The 17,581-nt window shown below is 38.0% G+C and overlaps 1 protein-coding gene across 5 annotated transcripts in view; it reads right to left on the bottom strand.

The window, feature by feature from the left end:
• Positions 1 to 16,814, bottom strand: part of MYBL1 (MYB proto-oncogene like 1) — a 49,343-nt gene extending 32,529 nt beyond the window's left edge. The window contains exons 1-5 of one of the 5 annotated variants that reach the window (XM_055286180.2): positions 16,341 to 16,814; positions 5,888 to 5,993; positions 5,173 to 5,244; positions 2,573 to 2,665; positions 831 to 1,051 (exon numbers count right to left, since the gene is read on the bottom strand). In XM_055286180.2, the coding sequence (XP_055142155.1) occupies positions 831 to 1,051; positions 2,573 to 2,665; positions 5,173 to 5,244; positions 5,888 to 5,993; positions 16,341 to 16,360 (512 nt within the window). In that variant the 5' untranslated portion in view covers positions 16,361 to 16,814. The remainder of the gene's footprint in view (positions 1 to 830; positions 1,052 to 2,572; positions 2,666 to 5,172; positions 5,245 to 5,887; positions 5,994 to 16,340) is intronic. The other 4 variants (XM_055286182.2, XM_055286179.2, XM_055286183.2 and 1 more) reach the window with 4 other exon arrangements.
• Between the last annotated feature and the right edge of the window lie 767 nt (positions 16,815 to 17,581).

Here is a 17,581-nt window from a genome sequence, read left to right as displayed (position 1 = left end):
ATTAAAAGCATCTAGACCTGGTTTAATAACTTGAATAAAAAATTTAACACTATGCCTTAATATCTTATCTATAAAACAAAGATAGCAATGTTTGCTCTATATACTTTCCAAGTCTATAAAAATTAAGAATACATGTAAAAGCACTTAATGCTATAAAGTACTATACAGATAGAGATTACAGCAACAAAAGACAAATGCATATCTTCTAAGTTATGAATTTTCACAAGGTTGTTGTCTGCTGTACTAAACACTATCAGAAAACATATGAACCAGTACAATGTAGAGTGTACTTAGCACATGACTGCCTCTGAGGAAAATTTTGTATTTTAGCCACATGGATATTATATATATATACTACTTCCATGGTTTGGATCACACCATAATTAATTAAGATTGAATTTTCCCCAACACACTTTCATAGCAGTTTACTGCAGGTAGCATATCATTCCCTGGTCTTACACACAGAACGCAACATGAAAGAAATCTTAGATTTAGATTCTGTTCCAACAGAGTTTATACAAAGGGGATCTCACTTGATTGGCACTGATACATCAACATGATTTTAGGAATGTATTAAATGTTTATATAGTCTAAAATCTATCATTTTATTGTACAAATTATTGCCATAAAATAATTAATTAAAAAAGTAATCATACCCTTTACCACAGAATTTAGTACAAATGGTCCCAAAAGGTTGCTTATGTTATATAGTCTACATTTTAATTATAAATTTTAAAAAAAGTCATGGGGGACTTGTAAATGTATTTAATAGTAAGGTAATAAAGGTCATGTTTAAGTACAGAAAAATATATATACATTTATATAAGCACCTTCCTGGAAGTAGTTTGGCAATTTCTGCCCAACGATTTCCCAACCGCTTATGTGCTTCATAGATGATCCTGTCCTCCTCTTCTGTCCAGGAAGATTTCTTTACCTCAGGATTCAGATGATTATGCCATCTTTCTCTACACTGCTTGCCTATTCTTCCTTTTAAATGTTTTGCAATTAAAGACCATCTTTTTGGTCCATATTTCTGAACTAATTCAATAACCTAGGAAACAGAAAAACAAAGTTTAAAAAAGCATTACCTTGAAAGAATTTTAAAACATAATTCAAGAATACCATTTTAAATAAATGCATTAAATCCAAGCCACAACTACAATTTGTTAAAAAAAAAATTACTAATAAATACCCCTTTAGCATTTGCCAGCTTCAAAAATTGATTCCAAACTCATCTAAAAATCCAAGGGGCTAATTAAAGACTCTTGAAATTCAATTGCTTTCACACACTATTAACTTGAAATAACTGTAAACATGCTGAAACTTGTGCATTTTCTACTCTTACATCAAAACAAAAAACAAAAAACAAAAAAAAAAAAACAAAAAAAACGCTTCAGCACAAAGCCAAAAGCCAAAAAACAAAAAAACAATTAGGAAGCAGAAAGAGTCTACCCAGTTGTTGGTTGTCATTTCTTCCTTTCTCAAACTGAAAGGACACAGATTACATATTCTTTTTTCCACATTTTACAGTTGTTTTTATTTCATCTAAAATTGCAAGAATAGTTATTCCAGCCCACTTTACCTCACTGCCCTATGTCAAATATCACCTCAGAAACATTTTATATTGGTAGACTAAGTTTAATATATGTTGATATTTTCACTATATGTATCTATTTACTATCTTTAAAAAATAAAATTTCAGGCTTTGGTAAATGTATTTTTAAACAAGATCACACATTTTAAAACTTATGAGTAGCCATCAAATAAATCAGAGCAGTCTAGGTGAAGTAACTTTAAAGTTTGTTCTAGCTGGGCATGATGGCTCAGCCTCTAATCCCAGCATTTTGAGTGGCCAAGATGGGCAGATTGCTTGAGCCCAGGAGTTCAAGACCAGCCTGGGCAACATAGCGAGATTCCATCTCTACTTATTCAAAAAATTTAAAAAATAAGAATAACAAATACAGTTTGTTTTGAGCAGGAGTAAGGATGCTCTAATTCCTCAACTGCATTAGCAACTTTTATGACTTAAAGGGCATTAACTAAAGAGTGCAGAAACGCTTCTATTCATCTCCAACTTCATAGCACAAACAATGACCTGGGTTTTTAAATCACAAAACCTTTGGAAACATGACGCTCTGACATCTGTCTAATCCTGGGGCTCATTATAGGTTAAGAGAAAAAAGTTAAGAATGACTTCCATGCTTATCAAGTTATTAGATGTAAAAATAAAATGAAAATCTGTTTTAAAATGTTAATTAGATTTTTGACAAAAAACTATACCCTAATAGTTATGAAACTGAGCTCAAAACAAGGTAACTAACCTTACAGCAAGTATTTTTCCTTCTGCAAACCAAACTCTCAGAAAGAAAGGGCTGTATGTTATACTTGGTTTGACTCAATTTTCTAAAAACCCAACAACATTTCCAGACACTTGACATTCAATTCTTATGCAAGTAGCCTCCAGAGAAAATCAAAGTGACTTAAACATGTACTTCATATGTCAAAACACCACATTAAAAAGAAAAAAGCTAGTCTACCTACATAGTGTATATAAAGAATATGAACATATTACCCTCTGATCTTCTTCTTTAGTCCAAGGACCCTTTATCAATTCAGGATTTAAAACTTTCTGCCATCGATGCTGGCATTGAAAATCAGAGCGATTCTGAAAAAATTTAGATGATTTTGTTATTAAACAACTGTCTTCCAGAAAGCAAGTCAGCCCGAATTTATGTCTCACATCCTTAGAACAAAGACTTCAAGAATAGTGTATTCAATAGCATTCTTTAAACATGTAACATTTATGTTACGTGTCTCTGTTCCAATTATGTTTTTTCTTAATTATAGTAGTCAACAGGGCTTAGACTACAAACAAAAACAATTTATTTAAAACTAAAGTGTGTATCTTTACACTACACCTTATAATACAGAAGCAGCAAAGATAAAACACAGATAACTGCCATAAAGAAATGGATTTAATGTGGAGGAATAAAAAGCAGTGGACAGAAAACTACACAAAGCTGACATAAGAACTCAAATAGTGCCAGGCGCAGTGGCTCATGCCTGTAATCCCAGCACTTTCGGAGGCTGAGGTGGGTGGATCACCTGAGGTCTGGGGTTCGAGACCAGCCTGACCAACATGGAGAAACCCCGTCTCTACTAAAAATACAAAATTAGCCGGATGTGGTGGTGCATGCCTGTAATCCCAGCTACTCATAAGGCTGAGGCAGAAGAATCGCTTGAACGCGGGAGGCAGAGGTTGCAGTGAGCCGAGATTGTACCACTGCATTCCCACCTGGGCAACAAGAGCGAAACTCTCATCTCAAAAAAAAAAAAGAAAAAGAACTCAAATAGCCTATCAGTCTGGATTCACGTAGTTCAGCAGTACCTAACTATACAGTTTTAAAAAAATGTAAAGGCATTACTATACTACTGCATGGGATCAAAAGGATGTTATAAATTATGACTCCAAGTTATTAAGAAAACATTACATAGTCTACACAGAAGATGCATGTTACATTTCAATTAAATTGGTTAAGTGTTGACACTTAAAAAGAAAATGAATTCACCAGAATAAGAAAACCTATGCAGTATCTGGGTAGAAACATCTCAAACTCCAAAAATAATAAATGAAGCCTTATTTTAGTCAATTCAGAACCTGGTAATTACTATACATTACAAGGATAATGACACCTAACACTTTATTAGTGATTCACAGTTTACAAAATTGTTAGTTCATAAGCAAGATTACAGAAAATCTAGAAACATACAAAGGGACAGATAAAAATGTTTTGCCTACCAATGGCTATTTTGCCTAATGTACTTAAAATTATTTTTATTCAAACTCAGCTTCATTTATGGCTTCTGTACACCAACGCTGATCTATTTAAGGCTGACACTTTCTTCAAAATAATCAGGTTGCTCCTGTATATCCTTGTAGCATTTCTGTTAATGCTAATGTAAATAACTTTTCTAACCTAGCTTCCATTTATTGAACACCTGCTAAATATTAAGAATTGTGCCAAACATCCTATATGTTATTTCTAGTTCTACACAACCATACTACAGAAACAAGTATGATTATCTAGACATTATAGATAAGGAAGGTGACAATCTTCCTTATCTAAGTAATTTTTCCACGCTCATAGAGCTGACATTTGAACATAATTCAAACTGACTCCAAAATTTATGCTCTTTCCATTACTTGATCTCAATTTTTGGGTTATGTTGAAAGGCATATGACAATATAGAGAAAACATAGTTAACATGGTTTCTGAAACCCAAAGTAGTCAATATTTAAATTCAAATATGTATATTTTCCCTCACTACTCACAGTGTATTAAGGATACAAATAAGAGCCTATGTGAGGACCAGGCGCAGTGACTCACGCCTGTAATCCCAGCACTCTGGGAGGCCGAGGTGGTTAGACCACCTGAGGTTGGGAGTTCGAGACCAGCCTGACCAACATGGAGAAACCCTGTCTCTACTAAAAAAAAAAAAATACAAAAAAAGTTAGATGGACGTGGTGGTGCATGCCTGTAATCCCAACTACTCAGGAGGCTGAGGCAGGAGAATCGCTTGAATCTGGGAGGCGGAGGTTGCAGTGAGCCAAGATCGCGCCGTTGCTCTCCAGACTGGGCAACAAGAGCGAAACTCCGTTTCAAAAAAAAAAAAAAAAAAAAAAGAGTACATGTGAAAATACTTCATAAATTATAAAGTTATATAACAAACAGCAGGTGAATAGTAGTATGGTAAACAATAGGCATAACAGTTTTTAAAATCAACATTTTAAAAGGTAAGCCTCAGATGATAAGCTTTTTTAATACGGCTTTTCTGGATTTTTTGGTTAGCTATCAAATATCTCAATATATTTCTCACAGAATGTTTTAACATGTATTAGCAAATATTTATAAGGTCCCACATACATTTATTATCATTTTTGTTTTAAGTTAATAATCTTTTTAGGCCCCTGGATAAACACATTACTAGAAAACCAGACTCTAAACCAGACTCTCTAAGCCATTAGCAACCAACTACAGGCAGACCAAACAGGGATGTTTTTAGGAAGGAAACCTAAAATTAAAATATGTAGACACATTTTTGAAAAATAGCAAATTTAACCCAATGCCTTAAACCAGCCATGTTAGAAATATAATTTAATATTTCACTTACTTGAAGATGACTAGCAATTAGAGTCCAATCATCAGTTCCATGTTGTTCAACCAACTTCTTTAATTTATCATCCTATTAAAACAGTACGAAAATTAGAAAGCTTTCCCCCATCCTTTACCTCTACCCCTAAATATAGATAACTCTCCAATTCTATTAAGGAATATCTGGTAACCACAGAATAACTAAAGCCACCCACTATAATACAAATTCCTCCATTTATTATACTGTTTCTGTAAGTCCCAATGTCATCAGTTATTCACGTCTCTGGTTGAAGAAAAAGAACGTACAGTTAATTGATGCATACCTTTTCTCATATGTTTTTAAATATCTTTCATAACTATAGTAGCATTTTTTTTTGTTTTTGAGATGGAGCCTCGCTCTGTCACCCAGGCTGGAGTGCAGTGGTGCAATCTTGGCTCACTGCAACCCTCTGCCTCCCAGGTTCAAGCGATCCTCCTGTCTCAGCCTCCCAAGTAGGATTAGGATTACAGACATGCACCACCACACCAGGCTAATTTTTGTATTTTTAGTAGAGACGGGGTTTCATCATGTTGGCCAGGCTGGTCTTGAACTCCTGACCTCAAGTGATCCGCCCATCTCGGCCTCCCAAAGGGCTGGGATTACAGGCATGAGCCACCACACCCGGCCGTATAACTATAGTAGTATTAACCAATAAATACATGTAAGAAACTATGAAACCTTGTCAGATAATTACCTCGTCCCTTGTCCATTTTACTCTGTTCCAGAGTTTCTTCAGTCCTTTTTGTTGTGGTACTTCATAATCATGATCGGCATACTGAAGGTCATCATCCTCATCCTCACTACAAAAAAACACAATTTGTGAAATCAAGAATTTTATTTAAATTTGTAAATTCAAACATTGAACTTGTGTGTGCAGGTATGACTGAAGAAATCATACAGACTACAAGACATATTCACAATGAAATTATTCAAAGTATAAAAAATTAAGAGTCAGACAACGGGGTGGGGTGGAGCTATACTTTTTTTTTTTTTTTTTCTGAGACAGAGTCTCGCTCTGTTGCCCAGGCTGGAGTGCAGTGGCGTGATCTCAGCTCACTGCAAGCTCCGCCTCCCAGGTTCATGGCATTCTCCTGCCTCAGCCTCTCGAGTAGCTGGGACTACAGGTGCCCACCACTACACCCGGCTAATTTTTTGTATTTTTAGTAGAGGCAGAGTTTCACCATGTTAACCAGGATGGCCCCAATCTCCTGACCTTGTGATCTGCCCACCTTGGCCTCCCAAAGTGCTGGGATTACAGGCGTGAGCCACTGCACCTGGCCTGGAGCTATACTTCTTACTGATACCAAACACATGAGGTTGGATATGCCACTATGGGAAAAATCATAATCTTGTACATCATGTTAAGGAATTTGACCTTTATTCTTTATTTGACCTTTACTCTAAAGAGTTAAAGAATTTTAACACAGCAAAAGACAAAAGACAGATATCTTGTGTTTTAGAAAAATCAATGACAAGAGTGTGGTGAAACTGAAAAAGAAAAACCAATTAGTAATCTTCACAACAACCCAAGCAAGAAATTATTGGGGCCTGACAAATGGTAGTGGTAAAATACAAACCACACCAATTAAAAGACACAATAGAAGTGATCCAATTAACAATACCAACAACAAAAAATTTTTAACATCTAAAAATATTTTTAACATAAAAGATAAAGGTACAGTAAGTGACAAGACACTATTGTGAGACACAGAAGTCTTGAACAAATGGAAGAACATTCTGACTTTTGTTTTGTTTTGTTTTTTTCAGAGAGGGTCTCAGCTTGCTCTGTTGCCCAGGCTAGAGTGCAGTGGCACAATCACAGCTCACTGTAGCCTCGAACTCCCAGGCTCAGGCAATCCTCCCACCTCAGTCTCCCGAGTAGCTGGGACTACAGGCATGCACCATCATGCCCAGCTAATTTTTTCTATTTTTTGTAGAGATGGGGTTTTGCCATGTTGCTCCACCCCAAGGCTGGTCTTGAACTCCCGAGCTCAAGTGATCCTCCTGCCTCAGCCTCCCAAATCCCACGCTTGGGATTACAGGCATGCATCACCATGCCCAGCCTCCTGACCACATTCTTGGATAAGAAAACAATATTATAGATATGTCCATTCTCTAATTTAGGGAGATGCCCATTCCCCCTAATTCATAAATTAAATGAATAAAAATACCAATAGATTTTGGGAGGGAACTAGACAAGCTAAATCTACAATTCATACGAAAAAAAATCAAGAAGAATGGCGAGAAAAGTTTTTAAAAAGAATAATCAGAGAATTACCACTACCCAATATCAAAATACACTGTAGAGAAATAAAACAGAATGGTACTGCCACACGAACAAACACATAGATAAATGGAACAGAACAGAACATTTAGAAAAGAAAAAAGACCCACACGGAATTTGGTAAATTATAACAGTAACATTTCAAATCAGTGGAGTAAAGGTAGACTTTTCAATAAATGGTGTTAAGACACTGGGGAGCCATTTTTTAAAATTAAGATGGGCTGGGCATGGACACCTGTAATCCCAGCACTTTGGGAGGCTGAGACGAGCAGATCATTTGAGGTCAGGAGTTCGAGACCAGCCTGACCAACATGGCAAAACCCTGTCTCTACTAAAATTGCAAAAATTATCTGGGTGTGGTGGTACGTGCCTATAATCCCAGCTACTTGGGAGGCTGAAGCAGGAGAATTGCTTGTACCCAGTGAGTCAAGACTGCACCACTGCACTCCAGCCTGGGCAACCAAGCGAACCTCCATTTCAAAATTAAAAAAACAGAAACAAAAACAAAAACAAAAACAAACAAAAAAAAAACCATGGTGTCCTACTTTACAATAAAATAAACTGGGGTGAAGCAATTATTTACATTTTTTACATGAAACCATAATAGTACTATAAGAAAACACAAAAGAAGTCTATTTTTCATATCCTTGAGTAAAAGAGAGGTAAATGTGACAAAAATCTGGAAGTCATAAAATAGATCAACCAAGGCAATGATATTAGGAATTGAAAGAAATATATTAAACTGAGAGATATTTAAAAAGTAGAAAAAAAAGGATTTTGTAACTGATAGATGAGGGACATGGAAGAAGGAGGAATTAAGGATGACTCCAAAGTTTCTGGCTTTGAAAACATAAGTAGAGCTATTTACCATGGAAAATGATAGAAGGAGAAACAGAACTTTGGGAGAGAGAAGAAAATGGGGAGAGTGTGTATAGTTTGGGACTAGCTGTTTTCAAGGTACTTGAAAAATACACAGGTGGATGTCTGGAACAGCACTTCCCAACAGAGATATAATACAAGCCACATATGTAATTTTCTAGTAGCCACATTTTTTAAAAAAAGAGAAATAAGTGAAATGTACTTCAATAGTCAATATTCTTTAGCTTAATATAGCAAAAATATAATCATTTCAACATGTAATCAATATAAAAAAGTATAAATGAAACATTTTACATATTTTTTTCTTACTAAAGTCTTCAAAATCTGGCGTGTGTTTTGTAGTTAGAGTTCACTACAATTCAGACTAGCCACAGTTCAAGAGCTCAATAGCCACATGTGGCTAGTGGCTATCCTACGGGGCAGAGCAAATCTAGAAGGCAAATGAGCATGTGGACCTGCTCAAATACAAGGTCTAGGGTAGAGATGCAGTTTTGGCCAGCACACAAAGAATAGTTGAGGGCACAGGATGACCCAAGGAAAATTAATAAAGTGAGGAAAGGGCCAAAGTCAGTATCTGAGTTTTGATGGAGTAAAAAAAGAAAAAGCAACTTTGAAGAATAAAGCCCCATAAAGAAGGGCAAGCCTTAACAATAAACTGAATTAGAAGGCCAGGCGTGGTGGCTCACACCTGTAATCCCAGCACTTTGGGAGGCTGAGGCAGGCGGATCACCTGAGGTCAGGAGTTCAAGACCGGCCTGGCCAACATGGTGAAACCCCGTCTCTACTAAAAATACAAAAATTAGCGGGGCATGATGGTGGGTGCCTGTAATGCCAGCTACGCGGGAGGCTGAGGCAGGAGAATCACTTGAACCTGGGAGGTAGAGGTTACAGTGAGCCGAGATCGCACCATTGCATTCCAGTCCGGCTGACAGAGCAAGACTCCGTCTCAATAAATAAATAAGTAAACTGAATTAGAGGATTCTGAGTAGGCAGTGGACTGAATAAAGTCATGGCATCTGAAAATAACACAGTCTAACATTTATTTAAAAATTTCTAAGTACCAGACATTGTGGTAGTCTATTAAATTTTTCTCTTAAAGCCTCACAACTGGAAGAGGGGAATATTATCATTATTCCCATTTCACGGAATAGGAAACTTTGACTTAGAAATGTAACCTCTTGCCCACAGTCACTATTTAACCACTATACTACAACATACTGGAAAAATAGGGGGAAAGTTCTAGGAAGCTGGAAGATACTAAAGACAAACCTCAAGTTCATTTTGGAATCAGAACAAGGTTCTGGTTCTAATTTAATTACTCACTCTGTAACCTTGAACACATTAACCTCTCAGGGGTTTAGTTTACTTGTTTGTAAAATGATAATAATACAACCTACCTTACAGTGCTGCTTTAAGGATAAAATTAAATGAGAAAACATATATAACACCTCATACAGCACATGGCACAGAAAGGTGCCTCAATATTAGTATTACGTGCATAGGCTGATCACCTAATAGTATTCAAAATTATTTTTGCCTTACTAGATTCAACTCTTTCTCAAAAATTCATTCTGATTTCAAACAGCAAAAGTTTGAAGATTTGTTTAAGCTTACTCTAATATAGTTAAGCGCATGCAAGTAGTTTCTAATATCTATGTAAGTTATGTAATTTTAATCTTACAAAATTGAAAAATGAAGGCCCAGATTTAATATATGCTGTCTATAGATCCTTTGCAGGAACATCTAACTTCCGTTGACTTGTCAATTCCATTGGAACAAAATTCTTCATATTTGACCAGGCAAAACACCAAGATTCTCCCATTCCCCTATGATCTGCTTCTACAGTTCAACACACTTCAGTAGTCCAATGTTCTCTCCCTGAAGCCATTGTCTATTTGTAACAATAATCCACCAGTCCTCCTTCCATACATGGCTTTTTTTTTTTTTTCTTTTTTGAGATGGAGTCTTGCTCTGTCACCCAGGCTGGAGTGCAGTGGCACAATCTTGGCTCATTGCAACCTCCACCTCCCCGGTTCAAGCAATTCTCCTTCCTCAGCCTCCCAAGTAGAAGGAATTACAGGTGCCTGCCATCATGCCCAGCTAATTTTTGTATTTTTTTCGTAGAGATGGGGTTTCAGCATGTTAGTCAGGCTGGTCTCGAACTCCTGACCTCAGGTGATCTGCCAACCTTGGCCTCCCAAAGTGCTGGGATTACAGGTTTGAGCCACCACGCCTGGCCCATATATGGTTGTTTTATTAAACTGTGTTAAAAAACAGCAACAACAACAACAACTAAAAAAAAAACCTCTACAGGCTTGATTAAATATCTGATACGTGCAGCCATTTTCGGCTATCAGAAATATCACCTGATTGGCCAATATTAAATTGTTAAATTCGACATGCTTCAGGGTCCAATGACTTCTAAATTTCTAAGAAAGCTACTGAATCAGATAAAACACCAAACTGTAACTTGCTGCCCTATTTGTATGTACTAAGAGCACCTACCTTTCTTCTTTTTAATGTTTATCACATTTGCCAACCTCCACATCCAATAAGTAAGCTCATGAGTGCAGACCATGTCTACTATCACGTTCACCTCTCAGGACTAACTAAGCACAGTACCTGCCACTCAAATATTTGTAAAACTAATGAACAATCTTCCCTAACCTTCCAGCTTCACCAAGAGCTCTATATTCCAAAATTATCTCACTTCTTTCCAACCCAACCAAAACTTCCACCTTCTTCAATACATGTGATCTCAAAGTGGATCTGAGAAAGAAAACTTCTTAACAAATGAAAATACCTCTAGGAAGAGGTAAAAGGCATTCTCATTTGTTAAAGGAGACTTTCAAAACCCAAAAAAAAACACCTCCAAGTGGTAGAATTTTAAGAAGCAGAACCTGCTGAAACAAACATTTTTAAATATTCAATACAGAAAAGGTTATTTGAAGGTATCTACTATACTGTTTAACCTTTCTTAGAAATGCCACCAGCAACATTACCACTTCCTAACACCCCAAGTAGCCCCCAGGCATGCTTTTCACAGGGTCTCTTTCTTTTCCTACCTCTCTTCAGATCCTCAAAGTTTCCATAACAGCATATTTGAGACTGCTTTAAAATACAGGTTATTTCTAAGTCAAAATAATTTTTACCTTGGGAATTTGCCCATATAAATCTTGAGTATTCACAAATCTACATCACATTTAATCTATACAAAACCCACTTTAAGGTTCTTACAAAATATTTTAAGGATATGAGTCCAAAAACATTATTTTGGTCAAAAAGATGAGTTTTCAAAGAGTAATTTTCCTAAAAACTTGTTCATTTTAACTGTAAAACTTTGCCCCTTTTTACCCACATACTTTATTGTGAGAAATTTCTATTTCTACATGAGGTTTCATTCTCTGTTTTGCATTTCAGCATGGTCATCAGTTTCAGACACTGAGTTATACAGCCCATTCAATGTTCAGTAAGCTGGGCTTTTTGAATGGGTAAGTGTGAAGAAGCAAGTAGAATTCTTAGAATTATCTACCACTGGGACTTTCCTACAGTCTACCTACTTCTTAGTTATAGCATCAAGTTATCTCTACATATATATGAGTATTGAAAAGACAATGTTAACTTTCAAATACATGAGACCAAAAAAAAAAAGATCCTAGATATCTATCAACATCACTAGCTACAAAGAAAGATGCCTAAGAATGCGTATAATTTGCAAAGAAAACGGGGAAAGGAGAAAACCCCACAAATCACTGCACCAATACCCCAGTTTCACCATTTAACAGTGAAAAAGTCCCATCACTGAAAAATGGTTAGACATCATCAAAATGGATCTGCTCTATTTGTCTACTTTTATATAATCTTTTGACATTTCTGTATTATAGCAATCAATGCTGGTAATATGTAATAATTTAATAAAATCGGCTTCCTACCATGTAGTTAAATAAACCATTTCTAGCCTAGTGTAATTATCTAGAAGACAGCAAAATAAAGTGACATTATTTCTCTAGTCACAAAGCAATAATATATTAATTTGGTCTTTGACTCTCCAGCCCAGGACTTGGTTTCCAGAATGATTCTGCTAGTTTTCCTAAGTCAAAGAAAATATTTATGTGATAAATGTCTAATACATAACCAAACTACTATATTCAAATGGTAAGTTTCACGGACTGTGAATTAAAGTGATTACAGTTATTATAAAACAGTCAAAGGAAGCACACAAAAAAATTGTATAACTCATTAGGCCAGGAAAATAGTTTAAGAGTAATTTTACATTGGGGTACAAGCTAACAGGACATGATAGTCATGACCTTGTCTGTGAAATAATACGTACTTGATGAAATAATTCACATGTGATGTTAAGATAAAACATTTAGAAGTTCAATTTTAGAGGATAATAATTATATCACTTAAACCAGTAAATGAGGTATTCCAAGGAGGAAACTGAAATTTTTAGAAATTTTTTATTCTAAAAGAAAGAGAGATACCGGTTCTATAAATTTGCTCTAGTAAAATCGCATCAGGTTGATAATATTTTAATCACAAATTAACTCAAGTCCGAAATCTTTATCACAGACAAAAAAAAAAATATCTTTATTATACAATCTTGAGGACAAGTCCAATCATATTCAAGGTATGAAAATTTACCAGGTTGATTTAATAAAGTGAAATTAGGCCACCCAGTGGTTAATATGATGTACTGCATACATGAATATTTTATTTCCAAATCTAGACTTTGCAAACCAGCATTATTATAGTAAGACAAACTTTACAAAATCTTTGATCATTATTAATAGCAATATTGAGGAGAGTTCTACCTAGTAATTCCATAAACAAAAACAATGTGAGAAAATTTCTATTTCATTAGTATGTATGTACTTTTAAATGAGAAAAGATTACAAAATGTCTTCAAATATATACATTAAAGCTAGAAACTACCTTACAGACCATAAAATCCAAACTCCATATATTAACCAGATGAAAAACTGAGGCAGAGTTTATCTGCTTCCCCAAACAATATTGCCAGTTAATGACAAAACTGATTAAAAGATCAGTTCTCATATTTCGGTATAATTTCACTCCCACCCATTTTGCTGGAAACAACACAGTAAAACTGGTTCCTATACACATACATATACATAACACTGCAAAAAACATCTTCTATTTCAAGAGCTGGCTTTTATCTTTTCAGGTTAGTGTAGTCATAGGTCATCTCAAGTGTAAATAGTTTAATCTGTTACTAGTAAACAGGTTTCTAAATGCCATTTTTTAAAGCTTACTTTAAAGGGTAAAACTGACTTTCGAATCTCAAATTAATTATGCATATATAAATATGCTTAAAAGTCAAATATATGTTAATAACAGATATATTAATTTTAGTAGTGCCTGTAAATTGTCATTGCAATTCCCAGTGGGATGTAAAATTATTTAAAGTCACAATACAAATGAGTCTTCCTTTATGTAAATCTAGAGGACAGATACTACAGCTATCTTAAAGATCAAAACAGCTGACATCCTGCAGTTGTTTCACACTTGAGGTAACACTTAGTTTTCTACTCTTGGGGTTTTTTTTTTTTTTTTTTTTCAGATCACATAGGAAACATATATTACAGGATTTACGCCTATGCTCTTAGGCAAAACTTTTATACAGCAAAGTATAGTTTTCAATTGAACGCTTAAGTGGTTGTATACTGGAGATCTCAAATTACAACTTGAAGTAACTGAATTATTTCTTTTCCCTTTCAACTATAAATTGAGTTCAAATATATTAAGATACTTAGCTAAAAGGCAAGAGAGATTTTTCCCAATGACTACATTATTTTTGCTTCAAAACAATTCACACTATATCCTCTTTTGTTTTTTGTTGAAGCACAAAAGCAGAGCATCTACTGTCTTCTAAGATATGTAAATCATATTTACGTGGGCAAGAAATGTAATTCAGAGTATGAAACACATTCAAGTATGAAGACTTAAGAGATATATCATTCAGAGATGATAATTTCTCCCCACATCCTCTATCTGTATACTCCCAGGGAGAGTGTAGCTTCACCCCACCACATTTAATTACTCCAGATTTATGACCCTTTAAATCATTCTATCATGTTTAAATTAACTTACACAACTGTCAAGGGATAAATGTCAAAAGTACAATATTCAGATTTCAAGCTCACAGTATTCTCAATAAAATAACTTATATAAGCAAACTAACATTAAGTTATTTCTCCTTTCTTTGTCCATTATTACGAAGCATACACTTCACACATATGGACAGAAAACCCATGGTGAGGGGAAGGTTCTGACATTTAAACATTCGTGTCTAGCCATAATTTAAATTTAACTAAATGCTGATGACAGAATTAGCCAAGAAACTGTTCCAAATAAGGTTAACATCAATACTGATAGTAGATAATATCACACATTAATAAACTTGTTATTGAGTTAACATATTCAATTGTCATCTTATTTTTAAATTTTTTCATATTTAAAAATTCAAAAAGCCTAAACCAGTACTTCAGCAATCATAATTACAAGAGCTTTAAATATCTATCTTTTCTGAAGATAGATGTTAATTGGGTGCTTGAAGTTCTAGAGGGGTGGTTCTTTCCTGGGTGATTTTGTCCCCCAAAAGATACTTGGCAATGTCTGGAGACATTTTTACTGTCATGACTGAGGGAAGCGGAGTGTTACTATCTCTACTGGGTAGAAGCCAGCGATGCTGCTAAACATCTCCCCATTACAAAGAATTATCTGGTCCAAGATGTCAATAGTGCAAAGGTTGAAAACAGTTTTAGAGGGGTCTGTGTATACATTTATTTCATCTCAAGGGTTTGTCCTATAACTTATTTCAAAATTAATAAGCTTACAGAGACCTACGGATTTCTGCAGAAGCATCCTGCACACAGCAGATGCTTAACAGAAAATTAAGGAAAAAACAATTATGTATATATAGTTACTGCCAATTTTTAGCAGAACTCTGCAGTGAATGATCCCCATTACTAAATTTCAACTTAGGAAATACATCTCTAGTTAAGATTTTGGGGCTGTGGATCTAGACAATTAAATATTTGGAAATTCTGCCAAACATCTTTTCAGGTTTATTTGATAATGCTGAAAATCAGAAGACATCCTATATTTTTGTTATCTAAGCAATTACTCCACATAATTTATGAGTAGCTGCTGTAATGGCATGTAAACAAAAATTAGACGCATAAATTCATCCTAGCAAATTTTCCAGGCAAAGGTGGAAAAAAGTGCCTTACCTCTGTGCAACACTTAGGTACGGTCAGAGCCAAACACAGACACTCAAAATATTAAGTGAATCAAACACATTGTTTCATTTTAAGATCAAGCTACTAGTTGTTACTACTAGTTGTTACTATGTGACATGGTCCCAATAAAGGATATTAAAATATACATATATCCATAAAGCTGAGAATATGGGTATAGGAATTACAGAAAACATCAGAAAAGTCCTCTCAGCTATTCCCCAGAGGATTTTCCACAACGTTTCAAGATAGCCAAGTTGGCAGAGGGGTGGCCGCCCAGGTTCACCGTGGAGTTCCTATTTTGACTGTACCGTCATTCAGAAAAGAGTCGCCCGAACACCATTTTCAAGTCCTCCCGGCAGGACACAGCCAGTTTTCTCTGCGTAGCGAACTCCCTAAAAGCGCTCGACTTACCTGGCAAGAAACCTGCCTCGAAGAAGTGGCAGCATGAGGTCAGGAATCTGGACGCGCATTGTGGGGAGAGCCACCGAGAAACCTGGGCATCTCTTACGTCCCGCGCCTCAAACACCCTGGTCCCCAACTCTCCACACGTCGCAGCTGCGCTCCGGCCATCGAGGCCAAGCGGCCGCAGGGACGCGGGAAGAAAAACCTCTGCCCTCGCCGGGGAGGGCCTTATGGCGGGAGAAGGCAGCGGGATAGGAAAGAGAATCTGAGCCGAGACGGCGCCGACAGGCCTGGGCGAAAGGGGTACCACCCACCTGCGCGACCTCTTCGCCATCCTTCAAGTACCGCATAGGAGCGGGCTGGGCGGGGACGCGGGTCAGCCTTCTCCAGCCTCCGGCGAATGCTCCTTCTCCCCGATCCTCCAGCCGCTTCCCTCTCTCCCTCTGGAGGCGGCCGAGTGCGGAACGCACGTCCTCGACAGGGCAGGACGGAGGGACAGCGGGGGCGGACCGCGACCCGCCCCCGACCCGCAGCGCAGCTCTTAGCCCCGGCCCGGCTCGGCCAGGGATGCCCCCAACATGTCAGGAGGCGCGATCCCGCCCTCCGCCGCCTTCTCCCGCCGCTTGTCAGCCTCCCCGCCCGGGTCCCACCCGGCTCCGCCACAGGGGCCCGACCCCTGCCCTCTTCCCCGCAGCTAGCAGTTCTGCAGGGCTCGCAAGCTCCTGCAGGGTTTTGTCCGCACCGCCGAATCTCGCGCCCAGCCTCCCTCAAGAGCCGCCGTTTGAATCTGCGCACGCGGCCCTGAACCTCATTGGCTGTGGGGGCCGCACGCGGAGGAGCGAGGGCGGGGCGGGGAGAGCGCGCGCGGCTGAGGGCGGGGCTGGGGAGCTGGAAACTGGGACTGGAACTCGCGGGAGTCGGGGAAGGAGCCGGGAGCCAGGGGGTGGGGCCGCGGGTGGGGCCGTGGGTGGGGCAGGCGAGCCGAGCTGTCACAGGACTCGGAACGCGCCGAGAGGCGCACCGCGTGGGGCCTGCTGGGAGAGCGAGTTCCTGCGCTCGCCGAGGAGTGGGTCCGGAAACGGCGTCGGAGCGGGTCCGGAAGCGGGCGGTGAAGCCGTCCAGTTGCCTCAAACTTCTTAGGATGAGCGGACCGAGTTTCTGGCGGGGTGGGTGGTCCCGCGGCCCAGCAAGAGAACGTCTCCCCATCCTCGTCTCGGCCACAGCCCCTCGCTCCTTAGGTGTCTTCCGCCTCACTAGGTAGGAGGCGCGGTCTTCAGACTTGAGACAAATCTAACCATAAATTTGCGCGGCCGTTATTTTTTAAGCAAAAATGTGAGCTATTTTTACCCAGACATCATAGCTACGAGAGTGACGAAGACTCTGGCAGGAAACCAAATATCACCTATTTTCCTCAAAAAGCAGAAGAAGCGTGACAAGTGAAAAAAGTTCCTAGCGGGAGACGTGCTTGGAACGGGAGATAATCTGTGTCTACCGCTGGTCCTCAAGGTGCTTAATTTCGTGCCCGCTCTGCAGGAAATAACGTCCGCGGCGGAGG

This window comes from Symphalangus syndactylus, chromosome 7 (genome assembly GCF_028878055.3).
Source record: "Symphalangus syndactylus isolate Jambi chromosome 7, NHGRI_mSymSyn1-v2.1_pri, whole genome shotgun sequence".
In the NCBI taxonomy this organism is placed as follows: domain Eukaryota; kingdom Metazoa; phylum Chordata; class Mammalia; order Primates; family Hylobatidae; genus Symphalangus; species Symphalangus syndactylus.
This window is presented reverse-complemented; position numbering and strand designations above follow the sequence as displayed.